This window comes from Phycodurus eques, chromosome 14, assembly GCF_024500275.1.
Source record: "Phycodurus eques isolate BA_2022a chromosome 14, UOR_Pequ_1.1, whole genome shotgun sequence".
Taxonomy (NCBI): domain Eukaryota; kingdom Metazoa; phylum Chordata; class Actinopteri; order Syngnathiformes; family Syngnathidae; genus Phycodurus; species Phycodurus eques.
In genome coordinates, this window is record NC_084538.1 from 21,452,079 (window position 1) to 21,468,838 (window position 16,760).

The following is a 16,760-nucleotide window of genomic DNA, read 5'->3' on the forward strand; positions in this document are numbered from 1 at the left end:
GTCGTCGTTCCTATGGAATGCAATTCATGTAGAACACTGAAATTAAGTCGTAATTTACTCATTTCTCAACCGATTTTCATGACGGTTTCTTTTTTGTCAACGTTGTAACCCATGCTATCAATGCACAACAATTTAAAGACAAACAAACCAAAAAAAAAAAACTTGTCGTAATCGAACGACGCTTTACGCAACCACATGTAGCACAATGTACCGGCTTCTTCGGTCTTTTTGTTTTCTTGCTGTCCACACGTGGAATGCATTGACGAATTTGACCTCTCTAGCTTAGCGTCGCCGTCAGCACGGAGCTCAAAATGGGCGTTTCGTATCTACCAAGAATATCTGTGCTGTCAGCTCCTCCCACGAGAGATCCTGCATATCGTATATCTCATTACTTTCTGTTTTCTGTTTCGCCGACAGATATGTGTAGGTAGATCAGACACGCCCCTTCGGAACAGCGTGCCGACGGAGAGGCTTAGCTAGGAAGGTCAAAGTCGTCAGCACATCCCATAAGTCTAGATGGCAAGAACAGTAAAGGACCAAGGATACAAGCACATTGTACTGCATACGGTTGCGTACAACGTTGTACAATGACAAAAAGGGGATTTAGGTAAAACTATTTTTTACATTTTAAAATCTTTTTTTGACTTAAAAAAAAGTCTTGTATTGATAGCACACCCTTAAAGGCTTCTTTATACTCGCGCGGACGGGAACCGCGCTGACGTCACTGCGGCTATCCCGCATGCAGTTTGCCTTTATACTCGAGCGCAACCCACGCGCGTTGTTTTAAAAGTGTGCTGCAGCTCTTCTCCACGTCAGGGGTGTCGCTACGGCTGGTATTGGCTAGGACGCCACATGGTGGCGTTTCCTCTGCATTTTGTGTCCATTTCCGGTAGCCGTTTTTTTTTCCTTTTCTTTCCGTAACAAGTAACAAAGCAACAACAATGGCGACTGTGGAACAGAGTCTGCTCAAACAAATGGACCTAGATTACCAGATGATACTTTTAATTATGCTGCAAAATCGATCGAGAAGGGGGCAGCGTAGGTGCGATGTGGAACCGGGAGGAACAGTGTGTACGTCATCACAGCATGTGACTAAAACGGACCAATCGCGAGAGATGATCTCCGCGGCAGTCTACGAGCAGCAACAATTTTTGCCGTGTGCACGTCATGCGACGCAGAGGAGCCGCGCGGGCCAATGCGTCGGTCACGTGATGCAATGTGGGAGTATAAAGAAGCCTTGACGCTAACAAAAAAAAAAAAGTAGAGTATGTTACAATTTAATTTCAGAGTCCATGCATTGCCTCTGATGGGAACGTCGACCTCCCCAGCATGGCCGCTAAGTAGGCACGTCGGTTAGCTGGGCTGCTCCAGCATGTTGGCGGATCTACTCTTCAAAGCTATGCTCGCTCCTCTGTATACATATTAAGCTCCTCCCACAAGAGATCCCCTCGAGTTGTCGACGAGATCACCCGAGGCGCCGGGAATGACAAAGGTTTGGAGTAATGATTGGACGTCATTCCTCGATGTCGTTATTTCATGCTGACGACAAGATGCGGAGGTACAGCAGAGAATGGAAAATGTGTTTGAGAACGTCACAGACTTTCATTGTGTAATAACCATGAGTCAGTGTCATTCATTTCAGTTTTACTGCAAATACTGCCCCAAATAAAACAGAATAAAAAATAATAAAATGAAATGAAAGGAATGAAAAAGCAAAAGATGAACTATTTTATTTGTGAAATCCTGCTCTACTTATGATCCTGCTGTTATACTTTACGCCTATTTTTATACATCACTGTTGAGGAGCTAAAGTGTTTTTTTTGTGTGAGTTTTCTTGAGTTTAACTGCGGTGGAACCTCCTCCATCCTCGCCCCTTGCACCTCGGTGTGCCTTTACTGTAAGACAATTGAGATCCTCGATCATATGGTGATGTCAGAACGACTTCCTGGTAAAAGGAAGTCGTCGTTGACACTGTAGGAACAACAATGTTCCCCACTTATTTGCCTAGAGGGAAATAAATGGCCCAGTTTACTCCGAGACTCATTACTTACTCTCATCTGTACGAATCATTTAAAAAACAAACAAAACAAAACAAAAAAAACAATGAAAAACATCCCAACTATGAAAAGTTGTGGTGTAATAGAAAAACAACAAACTGAATTGAAATATGATTTATGAGTTTGAATATCAGTCATTGGGGGGTCTTCTGTTTACAGTTGCACAAGAAGGCACGCTTAGTTATTTGCAGTATTTGTTTTTCATTAGATTTTTTTCCCCTAAATTTATGTTTTTAAACAAATATTTACTGCAATTATTACTTTGGCACTAGTGCACAGTGCGTTGGAAAAGTATTCCCCCCTCCTTCTCAAATTCTTAGATTTTTGCATAGTTTGCCCACTTTAATGTTTAAGATCATCAAACAAATGTAACTATCAGACAAATATAACCCAAATGAAATTAAAATGCTGTTTTTAAATGTTTATTCCATTTATTAAGGAAAAAAACAACTAATGTTTACCTGGCCTTGTGTGAAAAAGTAATTACCCCCTTATGAAATCATGAATTAATTGTGGCATATCACCATTTTTGGTTTATTTTCACTGATTACACCCAAGCCTGATTACTTCCGGACCTGTTCAATTAAGAAATCATGTAAACAAATTCTGTCCTGAAAAAAATCGAGTCGGACAAAAGATCTAAAAAAGCTGCAACAAAGCTGCTTTAGGATTCCAGCGAACCATAGGGAGAGCCATTATCCTCACATGGAGAAAACATGCAACAGTGGTGAACCTTCCCAGGGGTGGCCAGCCTACAAAAATGACACCTAGAGCACAGCGACGACTTATCCAGGAGGTCACAAATAAACTCAGGATAACATCTGAAGAACTGCACGCCCCCCTTGCCTCAGTTAAGGTCAGAGTTCATGACTCATTGGTGAGGAAGAGACTAGGCAAAAGTGTCTTACTTTTGCATTAAAAAAAAAAAAAAAAACATCAGAGTGATTCCCAAGACTTTTGGGAGGATATTATATGGACTGATGAGATAAAAAATTATCTTTTTGGAAGGTGTGTGTCTCATTACATCTGATGTAAGCATTTCAGAAAAACAACATAAGAATCATCAATCAAGTATGTCAAAAACACTCAAAGAATGTGTCTCCGGTAGTTGGAGCCGCTTTAGTATGACAACAGACAGCCATTATGACAAAAAAAAAAAACATCTTTGAGACATTCAAAAACATAAAAACATCATACCAACAGTGAAACATGGTGTGATGGTCTTGGGCTGCTTTTCTCTTTCAGGACCTGGATAACTTTGATTGATGGATCCATGAATTCCGGAAGGAGAAAGTTCAGCCATTAGTTTGTGACCTACAAATGAAGCACACTTGGGTTCTCCAACAGGATAACGATCCAAAACACACCAGAAAGTCATCTTCTGAATGGCTTAAAAAAAAAACTAAATGAAGGTTTCGGTGTGGCGTAGTCAAAGTCCAGACTTGAATCCGATTGAAATGCAGTGGCATGACCTTAAAAAGGCTGTTCATGCTTGAAAACCCTCCATTTTTTGCTGGATTCCAACAATTCTGCACGGAAGAGTGGGCCCAAATATCTCCACAGAGATATGAAACACTTATTGCCAGTTATAGAAAATGCTTCATCTCAGCTGTTGCTGCTGAGGATGGCCCAGCCAGTTATTAGCTTTAGGGGGCCATAGCTTTTTCACACAGGGCCCCGGTAACTGAATTGTTTTTTTCCCTCCCTTAATAAATGAAATCAGCATTTAAAAACAACATTTGAAGTTCACTTGGGTTATATTTGTCTGATATTTACATTTGTTTGATGATCTTAGACATGATGGACTTCGGTGCGTTCCAACTTACGTACAAATGTACGTTGCGCCATCGTGGTAATGGGTCTTCCCTGTTTAAGACAACACAACCATGAGAAAGTTAGTTAGGTATTCACATTGACAGGCATACAAATAAACAGATAGATGGATAGATAGACAGACGGATAGATGCCACTTATAAAATGAGAAGAGGATTGTCTTGGTAGTATTGCAATCATGTTCACGTTAAAAAGAGACGTACACCAATGGGATTTACAGAATCCACGGAAACATTTCATTGCAATGAGTTCACACAAAAGGGTGTGGCTCACTCAGACATGGCTTATTTTCCCCTAATAGCACATTTTAAGAAACACACACAAATGCATACATAAATAATCAGAGGATCCTGTTTGGTCCTATTTTCCTTTTAAGTATACAGTCTGACTGTTTCTTTCCCATTCCTTCGGGTGTTGTATTTCATAGCTTGAGTCTCTCTGCATTCTGATTACGGACAAGACAGGGCGTGTGTGAATGTAGGTGTGTGTGGGCGCGCGTGTGTGTGTGTGTGTGATGACGTAGAAGCTGCTGAATCTGGTTTGGCAAGATTTCTGGAGAAAGAGCGTACAACACAGACAAACCCTGAAAGGCAGAAAAGTGTTAAATCGTTTTTAGCAGCTGTTTCACAGCCTAACTTGAGCTGTTGTAAACTGACACTTTTTTGTTTTTGGGGGGGAAATTAGGTTTTAGAGTTTAAAGAAGGTCTCAGCACCAGGTAAGTTTAAATCTGACTTATTGTCATACTGTACGTTTCCCTGTCTCACACGCTCAAAAGTCTCCTCTGAACAGAATCATGAGTGTGTAGGCAGCTAGGATTAAACATTACACAGACCGAAGGTAAAGATGTTTAGTCTAAAAGTTATTCGAGCAAAAACAACTGGTTGTTTTACAAGGAATGTGTGTGTAACTTAAGTTATTGTTGATGTTGGGTTATATTTTTCTCTTGGTGGGACCGATGAAAGTTTGAAGAAGTGATAAAGTGAGAAAAAAAAAAACATCCACAACCTAATATACAAGCATGCCGACATGTTTTGCTGGTTGTTTCTATGGTGCTTATTGATGAGGGTACAATATATACTGTATGTTAATGTACATGATGGTAGACGAAGCAGAATAGTCCTCAATGCTGAGCCTCCCCTGCGTTCAGTCATCTAAAAACATACATCTCCATTCCAAACCCATTTTTTTTCGAAACCAACTAATATTGAAAGAATGCAGAGAGCTATGGTTTTCCTTTTTTTTTTTGTACAGCTTGGGTAACTATAACAATAAAGTGATTTACTGATGCCTTGCTTCAGAATATGAGGTTTGTCACTAATGTTCCAGGACTGGTGTCACAAAAGATATACAGTATTTCAAATCCAATCTACAAACTACAAGTTTTCCCCTTTGGAGTAATCCCATGGAGTCGAATGCACTTTCCCAGTCTTTTTTGCCACACCTTCTTGCTCTTCAGAAGGATTCTTACGGAATCCTCCACACCTTTGTCATTACGGCCATCTTAATGTCATCCACGTCTTCCAAACGGGTCTCTTTGATGACGTCCTTGAGCTATTGAAAGAGGAAAAACATTACAAGGAGCAGTCGGTCAGTAGGGCGATTGCTCCAGCACACTGATGTTCATTCCTCTTGGCCAGGAACTGTCAGGTGCTTAGGACATTGTGATCCAATTGCAATGTCATGGTGACCTAGCCACAACTCTCGCCTCTTCTCACACACTGGACGAAGCAAGCGCCGCATGATTTCTTTGTAGATGTCTTGACTGATTGTCTGGCCCACATTGAAGCGGAAAACTCATGGCTTGTAGTTTGGGTTTGAAACGTATCAGCCCTGAAACCTTTCTGACACACCTCATTTCTTGAGAGACTAGATGTCAGTGAGTCCAAAAGGATTGACTCCACGGGTGTGATTTGCGTTTGTGCAATGATCCCACCACATAAACTATCAGTGATGGCAAGCAGGGCAAAAAGGATTAAGATCATAGAACCAGAAAAGGATTTTATTATGACGCGAGAGTGAGAGTGATACACGTCTTAGACCTGGCTGCGTGGTACAATATTGCATGGCTAAATCGACATTACAAAGGAAGAATAAAATGTCCACCCCAAAGTCACCTCTGTTTTGTTTTGTTTTGGGGGGGGGCACTCATCGTTTAGGCACATGCAGTAAGGGTTGTGTCACAATGTTAATGATGAGAATATAACTTGTTTGTTCAATTCTATTATACAGCGGTGAATTTAAAGTATGCCCTTTCACAATTTACAATGTTAAAAACTCAACTGGATGCCTTCAGGAAGTCTCACATAACTTCCGTGTTCACACTGCCTATGTCTATGTATGCATATTTATTGCCTTTGTATACTTATTTTTTTATTTTGTCGTATTATGACTTATTAGCTTGTTTTTAGATTTGTAGGACGAGAGGCAAAAGTTGAAATAGATTTTTATTTCGGCTATAATCGATTCTAATAGAATTGTTGTTTTGAAATGAAAAGAAATTGGAAGCAGACCCAAGTCACAGACAGAACCATGGACAACTTTTGACATTCCACTGTATGTTATTGTTAATTTGTTTTCAAATGAGATTAAAACAATTGTGTAACACAGAGGCAAACACGAGCAAGCAATGGCCTCGGTTTTCCAAATAAGACTCAAACACGCACACAGTCCTGGAATTAGGTACCATACACAAGCAAGGTTGAGAATATTGCTTGATTCATATAGATGGTTACATCTGGGTTTTTCTTGCTTGAACCACTTTAACCTCATACACATCAGTGTTTCCACTCGTCAGCACCAATCAGTAAAAGGCACATGGTTGCATGGCTGCAACATAAGATTGCATGAAGGACATTACATTGGAATCTCCAAAGTCAACCACAATACGTTTCGAGATGCAGGTCGACATTCCAATTTGCTCTATATTCAAAACATTTCTATCAAATTAATCCATCCGAATTTGGATAATCTGCAGTGTTTAACTGTCACCATTGTAAAATATGTTCTCCTCTGTCAGGTTACAACAAAGAAACACGAGACGCCATAAACAAATGAAATACACACTTACTCTCACACACACACATAGTGATAATAGTTATAATTTTCACTTTGTGTAATGGAGTTTGCCTGGCAGAGTGACAATTTGGTGGCAGAAAGTCGGTCTAGAATTACGCCTGTTCAGACCACGTCCGAGACTTGGGGCAAAGTAGACCACTGGTCTAACGCGATTGTGGTGAATTTGATTGGGCTACAGGGAGACAGATACTGAGGACATTTAAGTCACCCGTGGTTATCACCAGCTCATTCTGTATTTAATAAGGGTTACCCGCTCACATTTTCTGTTACCACACCAGCCATAGCAGTGACAATACTCCACTCACGCACGGATCGCTGCGATTACGCATCGTCCACTTCTGCACAGAGATGTATCTGTCGAGACTAGTTGTGCGATTTAAAGGGAATGAGAGGAGCCGCTTTGATTGGCAGTAAATTAAGTCGGCTTTAAACAATCCTACAGTGGTGCAGCCCGCCTGCCCTCATCTACGAACTGGTCTAATCCGCCTCTGGCGTACAGTTGCGCCGCCCACCATGCAGTTATGCTGTTCACAAAAATAGGGCCTTAGTATCAACAAGATATAAAAATAATCAATGGTATTTTTTTTAAATGTAAAAAATTGTGAGGCATAAAAACCCTTTTGAAACTTTAAACAAAAAACAAGATTTTAATCAAGTAGACAACAGCAATTTAGATTAACAAAATTGCTGTGCAGTACTTGAATTACTTGGCAACAGAATTTGTGTGGAGCACAGTTACAGTGGACTACAAAAGGCCACCCACCTCTATTCAAATCTCAAGGTTTTGTGGTATAAAAAAGAGGCCAAGATAAATTATTTTAAGATTAAAAAAAATGGAGATAAAGTGATTACACAAGTCTGCACATCCTCTTATAATTGGGGTTGTAGCTGTGTTCAGAATTAACCAAACACATTTAAACTTATTTTAAACGGGAGTCAGCACACACTGCCACCATTTAATGTACCCCTGATTAATCCCAAATAAAGTTCAGATGTTCTAGTATGCTTTTCCTGACGTTTTGTAGTCACATCTTGCAGCGCAAGTCATAGCTTCCACAGCATCAGAGGGATCTCATTGTTCAATGGTATCAGTCAAGAAAAAGGGAAAAAAGAATTTCCAAGGATTAAATATATCATGGAAACACAGTGATTGAAGTGGAGAAAATATCACACGACAGCGACATTACCGAGAACTGGACATGGCTCCAAAATTGATGAAAAGACAAGAAGAACTTGTCAGGGAGGCTGCCAAGAGGCTGACAGCAATGATGATGGAGCTGCAAGATTTCTGGCCGTTTAATGAACCTCGTACTGTATGTCTTGGCTGTGGGGTAAGGGTGGCAAGATAAGATACGATAAGATAAGATGGATGTCTTATCTGACAAAGAAAAACATTCAAGCCCAGCTACATTTTGCAAAAACACAATTGAAATCTTTTTGGCCATAAATCCACAAGGTATGTTTGGCGCAAGCACACTGCTCATCACCAAAAGACCACCATGCAGTGATGCACGGTAGTGGCAGCATCATGCTTTTGGGGCTGTGTTTGGCGGTAATTATGAACAGTTCCAAATATCAGTCAGTATTAGCACAAAACCTTCAGGACAAAATTATTGTCAAGAAAAGCCCACCTGTAGAACAGGTAAATTGTGTTTGTGGCAAAGGCACTTTAAATGGTGGCAGGTGTGTGCTGACTCCAATTTGAATGTAAATGGTTAATTCTGAACACAGCCACATCGCCAGTTATAAGAGGGTGTGTACACTTACGCAACCATGTCTCAGTTGTGTATTTTTACTCCCCCTTTTTCCAAATGAGTTAAACAGGTTATATGTAACAGTTGAATTATCTTGGTCTCATTTTTTATACATATACAAAAACGTGGAATGGGTGTTTGTACTTTTTATATCCACTATATATGTGCCTCCTGATCATATGACTAACTTAAATGAAAACAGAGTTTTTTAATTTTTTTATTTTCACAGTCCACTGGCTTTTAAATTGGTTTTGTGAGAAACACAGCACCAAAGCCATGCCTTCTAAATACGCACTTGCTCTTAACTTTGCTTTTTTGAGTTGGTATGACGAACTTCACGCAAGACTGCGCATGCCGGGCTCGTGTGTTGAGAACCAGTCAGTCAACGATGATTTGTCCCAACAACATTTTTCTTTTTTTCTTTATTTGTTCGCTTTCTCCTGCAGGAGGTGCTCTTGTTTTTCTAAACAAGACAAGTTCAGGCCGCAGAGATGAACTGGTCGGGATTTGGAAGCCTATTGAACGGAGTCAATAAGTATTCCACTGCGTTCGGGAAGATTTGGCTGTCCATGATCTTTGTCTTCCGTGTGCTAGTATTTGTGGTGGCAGCACAGAGAGTTTGGGGCGATGAGAGCAAAGACTTTGTGTGCAACACACGACAGGTAAGACAGAGGAGAAATGTACTGCGCCAGAATAATATGAGCATTTGACTACATTTCCTCAGTTTACTGACTGCATGTTGCTTCCAAATAGGGCACGCCAGACTCAAATTCACGGTCGTCCAAAATTTAAAAGCTCTCAGCTCTAATACACATTTAATATGGTCTTGCGGGCCAAATATAATTACATCGTGGGCTAATTTTGCTGTTGCAGTCTCAACAACATAGCTTAACTGTTAGCGGCGCTAAATTGACAAAATTCTATGCAGTGAACAAAATTCTTAAGAAGCTAACTTATCGATTTTGAAGTAAAAGGGAAAACAAAATTTGACGCACCACAGGCAAGAGTACTGTTAACAAGCCTGCCGAATTGGAATGAATGAAAGAAAATTGCCAACCTGTGGGCGTGTCCTCTGAATGTGCTGAAATGACGTCCTGCTCGACCTTCACCTGTGGATCACGTGATCGTTTGTACAGTATGTGCTCAACAGTGTGAATAGTGCGTGCCGCTGTGTTTAATAAACAGTTAACTTTCCCTAAAGTGTCTCTGTTATGCGGGGACCCAGACACATCGACATAGAGCGGGGTGCTAACATATTAGACAACCCCGCGGCTAGTCGAGTGAGGTTGCTGCCTCGTTAGCTTGGTACGTTAGCTCCTTAGCTCGGTAGCTAGCTTGTTAGCGCTCAGGCTGGCTTTTCGCTTACAGTGGGTACGGAAAGTATTCAGAACCCCTTAAAATGTTCACTCTTTTTTTAGCCATTTGCCAAAATCATTTAAGTTCCTTTTTTTCCACATTAATGTACACACAGCACCCCATATTGACAGGAAAAAAAACGGAATTGTTTAAATTTTTGCAGATTTATTAAAAATGAAACACTGAAATATCACACAGCCAGAAGTATTAAGACCTTTTGCTCAGTATTTAGTAGAAGCACCCCTTTGAATTATTACAGTCATGAGTCTTTTTGGGGAATGATGCAACAAGATTTCACACCTGGATTTGGGGATCCTCTGCCCTTCCTCCTTGCAGATCCTCTCCAGTTGTGTCAGGTTGGATGGTGAACGTTGGTGGCAGCCTTTTTCAGGTCTTTCCAGAGATGCTCAATTGGGTTTAAGTCAGGGCTCTGGCTGGGTCATTCATAAACAGTCACGGAATTGTTCTGAAGCCACTCCTTCGTTATTTTAGCTCTGTGCTTAGCATCACTGTCTTGTTGGAAGGTGAACCTTCGGCCCAGTCTGAGCACTCTGCAGAAGGTTTTCGTCCAGGATATCCCTGTACTTGGCCGTATTCCTCGTTCCTTCGATTGCAACCAGTCTTCCTGTCCCTGCAGCTGAAAAACACCCCCACAGCATGATGCTGCCACCACCATGCTTCACTGTTGGGACTGCCTGGTTTTCTCCACACATACCACTTAGAATTAAGGCCAAAATGTTCTATCATAGTCTCATCAGACCAGAGAATCTTATTTCTCACCATCTTGGAGTCCTTCAGGTGTTTTTTTTTCCTTTCTTTTTTAGCAAACTCCATGTGGGCTTTCATGTGTCTTGCACTTAGGAGAGGCTTCCGTTGGACCACTCTGCCATAAAGCCCCGATTGGTCAAGGGCTGCAGTGAAGATTGACTTTCCAGAACTTTCTCCCATCTCCCAAACGTCTTCCATTTCAGTATTATGGAGACCACTGTGCTCTTAGGACCCTTGATTGCAGTAGAAATATTTTTGTACCCTTGGCCAGCACCCAAGTTAAATATGAGTGTCACAGCAAAGGGTCTGAATACTTACGGCTGTGTGATATTTCAGTGTTTCTTTTTTAATAAACCAGCAAACATTTCAACAATTAAGTTTTTTTTTCTTCTGTCAATATGGGGGGCTGTGTGTACATTAATGAGGGAAAAAAAACTAACTTAAATGATTTTAACAAATGGCTGCAATATAACAAAGAGGGAAAAATTTCAGGGGCTCTGAAAACTTTCCGTACCCGCTGTATGTTGTGGGGAGGGCCGATTCATGCCAGAAAGCCCAAGTGCGTGCTTTTTTAGCCCCGCCCCAAAAATCCGGACAACTGAGATGGTGAAAAAGAGTTTAGCACAAGATCTCAACAATTCAGTACAAAATTGGTCTCAGTCTTTCCAGGTTTTCAGCACTTCACACACAAAGGCATGAAAAAGGTGACCCAAAAAAAAAAAAAAACATTGTACTTCCTGGGCCCCCGCAGGGAATGTTTTTGATTTTAACATAAATTAAGCAATCTGGAAGACTCTGAAGAGGACAATAAGGCAACATAAACACATTTTTTTCACGCAGAGAAACATTTATTTACACCGCTCAAGTACATGTTGATGTGCAAATTAATTATCCATCCATCCATTTTCTTTACCGCTTATCCTCAAGAGGGATTAATATTAGAATTTTATTTGCCTCATTTGAGCCAGGCCCATCTCCACCCGCACCTGATGCCTGCTTCAAGCTGTGCCACATGGCTAACATCCTCCTCTTTAAGCACTCTCATTCTAGAAAAGAATTGACTAAAATCATTGTCTGTCTCAAGTAATTTTTCACCATTACCAACTTTAAACCTTAATCCCTAATGCATCCTCCAGGAAAATATTAAGTAGCATATTTTTCTGTTTTTATTGGCCATTTCTGAATTTGAAGTTAGTTCATTCTGTGTTGTGACATAATCCCTAACATCGCTCCGTCGCCTAATGCATTTAACATTAACATCTGTAAACTAATTAGATAATTGTAGGCGGGATTCCTAATTAATACAAGATGTACTAGCGGATGTCGCCGATGTTACATGTGCTTCGCGGTTCCGCTGGGACAACAACCAGGGCCACGACCCGCGGCACCTCAACGCGAAAATACAAAAAGACCAGTGCAACAAATACAAGGGCTGATCTAATGAGCAAAAATGTTGCTCAAATGTAAGAGTAGCCAAACATTGCACTCAAGTAAGAGTAAAAAGTAGTCCTCCAAAAAAATACTTGCGTCAGTGTAAAAAGTACACAGTGAAATAATTACTCAAGTACTGAGTAAATAACACAAATAATAAAAAAAAATATATATTTTTACTCAAAAACAAACAACAAAAACACTTGCAATTTATAGCACGGTGTTTTCTCAAGTTATAAGTGAGCTGAAATCTCCACGGTTGGGCAGACAGTGCCAGATAAACACTGCAGCACATGAAAGCTGATGTTTTTGTTCGTCTCGATGTAAACAAGAGTAGCGCGCCGTTGCCTTCATGGTAACAAAATGGTGGCCACGTAAGCCCGACAACCTATGCACGGGAAGCCTAATAGAAGACGTTGTGTGAGGTCATGTGACTTTTCTTGCCCGATGCGGAAGTCGAAGACATAGTCTCGCGCACGAAATAGTTGATAAATAAGCAATAATTGATGAATAAAAGTAGCGAGCGACATTTAGATCATTGTAATTCATTATAAGTACCGTTGCCGCGAGCTGCCAGTGTTCGAGGAGTACGAAACAGACGAATGACGAAACCGACGACGCCCCCCCCCCCCCAGGAAAAACTCATCTGATCTATGCAAGTCACGTAAATGGGCTCTTTTGAGTTCAAAACGGCAAATTGCGCCGAAAGGCGACTGATGTGCTGATTTGCATGTATAATTACTGTAATTAGAAACAAAACATGGTAGTTACAGGGTCTTTCCCAATGTGAGGTGGGGTCGGTATTCTTTGGAAATGCGGCTGACATTAGTATTCATTAGTATATTACGTCACATGACCAAACCCGGAAAACAGGATGGCTGACTTCCTGTGTATGCTACGCTTACAAGCATGCATGCTTTGATTACACGATTGTTTGAAGCCCATCTTGCCAAAATTTAGTTTTCTTTATGGTTGGTGTCTTTGGATAAAAGTGAAATACATGTACATCATTTATTGATACAAATATTCTAAGATATATATCAACAGAAATTAAGGCTAAATATCGATTTTTGTGATTATAATGGTAGGCTGTGTTGTGACATTTGGTGTTTGAAAAAAAAAAAGTCCCTACGGTTGCTTTGTCACGGGCCCCTTTCCCATTCACCCGAAGCGGGAGGAAGAACTTTGAACCGTTTTGCCGAATCCGGAAATAGCTTGCGCATACTCTTTATCGGATCGCATATGCAAATTCATTTCTTTGACTTCTTACGCTTGCTTTCCAGCTGGGCTGCACCAATGTCTGCTATGACCACATCTTCCCCATCTCCCACATCCGTCTGTGGGCACTGCAGCTGATCTTTGTCACCTGTCCGTCTCTATTGGTGATGGCTCATGTCAAATTCCGGGAAGATAAGGACAAGAAGTATGTGGCGTTGCACCATGGCTCCCACCTGTATGCCAACCCTGGCAAGAAGAGAGGAGGGCTGTGGTGGACCTATCTAGTTAGTTTGGTCTTCAAAGCTGGATTCGACATTTCATTCCTATACATTCTATATCGGATTTACCACGGATATGACCTGCCAAAGTAATTATTCATTCCTTTTCATATAGTACAATCTTTTTTATTTTCTCAATAATCTGTTTAGAATGAGAGGAATAGCTGTTGTTTGAGTAATCCCATCTCCATTATTTCTCAGGTTATCCAAGTGTTCACTGGATCCATGCCCAAACACTGTGGACTGCTTCATTAGCCGGCCAACTGAGAAAAAGATCTTCATGTTGTTTATGGTCGCCTCCAGTGCACTCTGCATCTTCATGTGCATTTGTGAGATGGTTTATCTCATTGGCAAGCGCATCGTCAAATACCTAAAGGCCCGACATGAGAATGAGAGAATGGTGTTTGCTGATCAGCATGAGCTCACCAACATGGCCCCACCCAGGTCGCTGTACAGGAAGACTGATCCAACATTAGTTGAGAGCCAGCTAAGTTTAAATAAGAGAGAGAAGACCAGAGGTATTGGTGCAACTACAATGCTTTAGACCTCCAGTCATGATGCATTCATTCTCTAATAGATGTCTGTACGCCGTCAATTCATGGATATCAAATTATGGACTGAAAATATGCTTTGTTGTATGCTGTAGGACATTGCATCCTACGGAGGAGGACAAACATAAATGCTTTGTTTGAATGACACATTTCTAACTCTTCATCTTTAAGGAGAAACACCCTGCAACTGACTTCACCAGCCCAAATACTGAGCACCATTGCAGCTCCAGCCTGTGCATGCCAACATTTGCATTGTTCCTTTGAAAAATTACACACAGCCCATTGGCTGAAGATTTAGGACCTTTGTGCTGCCATTACGGGTGCTTACCAGGCGCAGCTTTGGAAGATAATCCTTCTATTTTATGACAAAGTGCTTATGCTTATTTAAATGTAATATAGAATATAATATATCCAAATATGTTACGCTAAAATTGGCATGACCATTGGTGATCCGTCCATCCATCCATTTTCCGTACCGCTTATCTTCACTAGGGTCGCGGGCGTTCTGGAGCCTGTCCCAGCTGACTTTGGGCGAGAGGCGGTGTACACCCTGAACTGGTCGCCCAGCCAATTGCAGCTGCTTCTTTATAAATGTAGTGTCAGAAAGGTTATAATTACATTATCTTTATTTTAAAACCAGGGGGAAAGTCACACCACAGATGAGTTTCATAGTTGGCCATAAGTATTTGAACAGTTACGTAATATTTATGATTTTACCTTTTATAAATCAGTGAAATGGTAGTGAAGTTAATCAATCAATATAAAATTGAAGTATAGATTTTCAGCATTAATTTAAGAGAGTTCAAATAAATATGTCACCATTTAAAAATGTACAGGCATTTTTTTCCCTGTCTGTAAATATATTTCCGAGTACGACAAATGATGGTTATGTTTACAATTTCTATATAATTGTAGATATCACGCAATAAGAGAATCTGTAATTGTCCAACTATGTATAATGTATGTATGATATGCTCATAAAATACTGTTGTATTTTATTTGATAATTAGCTGTTCAGATCCAGCTCAAAAGACTAATGGTCTCACAGGTCATGGTAATTGCACAAAGTATTGATGTTGTTGCTATGGAAACTATTATACGCAGCAACACTTCATTTATTGTAGGCACTGCCCGAAACGATCAATGACATTACCTGTTGTTGGTTTTTTTTTTTTTTGTTTTATTTCTTCTGGAACCAAAAAAACATCCAATGGACAAAAAAATAATAACTTTTAGCACGTTGTGTAAAGACATACAGCAGAGGGCGCCACACTTTCAACAAAGACATCCCCAGAAGTCGTGCTTTTGTCAAATGGGTATAAAGCTGTCAGAGCTGTGCATTCTGTTGTTGACGCTCTACAATGAACGACTCTGAAGTCAAATGTGTGTTGTAGTACAGAAAATACGACTCTGAAGTCAAATGTGTGTTGTAGTACAGAAAATAGTGGGCGGGGGGTCTCAATGTCCTTTATTTTGAAGGTGAGCCCTTGAATCGCAGCCCCAGCAGGAGAAGGCCCCATGTGGATGTGTCATATCAGCCAACACTTTTTGCTTGTTTACAGGCGTAAACACAGAACACAGGAGCTCATTCAGGTCTGGAATTGTGGATTTGAGTCTTAGCTGGAAAACGAATCCTGGTCTTATACTTGCTTACTTTTAATTTTGAGTCACTTGTAAATTATGTGCGAGTGCTGACACATCCTGTTGTAGAGACAGTTACTTTACATCTGGACTGAGAAAACTAATAGCTTCTTACCTTTAGAGTATCTTATAGATGTTTTGTTCTTTAAGTCTGATTCCACTAAGAAATGACGACGCTAAATGTTAAAACATTCAGGATTTGTATGTTTTTTTTTTTAATCTTGATGGAAAAACAATGGACAAAAACTGATTGTAAACTACTGTAAATGACTCGACTGTACTTTACTGTTTTGTCCTGGGTTACTAAGGCATGTCTATGTGTTTATGGTTTAATTTAGGTTACATCTGTCCAAAGAATTTTTGTGTGCTGTAACGCTTGATGCAGAAACTATTCTGCACATATTTTTCTGACCTCCATATTATCTGCATACAGAGCCAGGATTTAGTGGCACTGATACAGTATACTGAAGTCGTTTATAATGCGATTTATGTCCCAGTCAATACAATACATACTGTAACTTTTATAGCTCCCCTAAGGATACAAATATTGTATGCAGGATGTGTTGCTTTTCAAATGTTTATTTTTATAAATTAAAAATACATGAAAAAACAACTCTATGGAAAGTCTTGTGTTACTTTATCTCTTGAAAAAAAGTACGTTACATAAATGAATATAATTTTCTTTAGGTACCAAAGTATGCAGCAGATTCCACCAAAAATGCTGAATCAAGATTGCTTGTCTACAAAATATAAACGGCCCTCAAAAAGAACAAAAACATTAAGAGACTAAGTTTGAT

General features: G+C 40.3%; 1 protein-coding gene across 1 annotated transcript; it reads left to right on the forward strand.

The window, feature by feature from the left end:
- The first annotated feature begins 4,407 nt into the window (after window positions 1-4,407).
- Window positions 4,408-16,570, forward strand: gjb9a (gap junction protein beta 9a). Its single transcript, XM_061696287.1, has 4 exons — window positions 4,408-4,606; window positions 9,167-9,382; window positions 13,559-13,860; window positions 13,973-16,570. Exons 2-4 carry the CDS (start codon window positions 9,212-9,214, stop codon window positions 14,313-14,315), a joined length of 816 nt encoding a protein of 271 aa, XP_061552271.1. The 5' UTR covers window positions 4,408-4,606; window positions 9,167-9,211; the 3' UTR covers window positions 14,316-16,570.
- The last annotated feature ends 190 nt before the right edge of the window (window positions 16,571-16,760 follow it).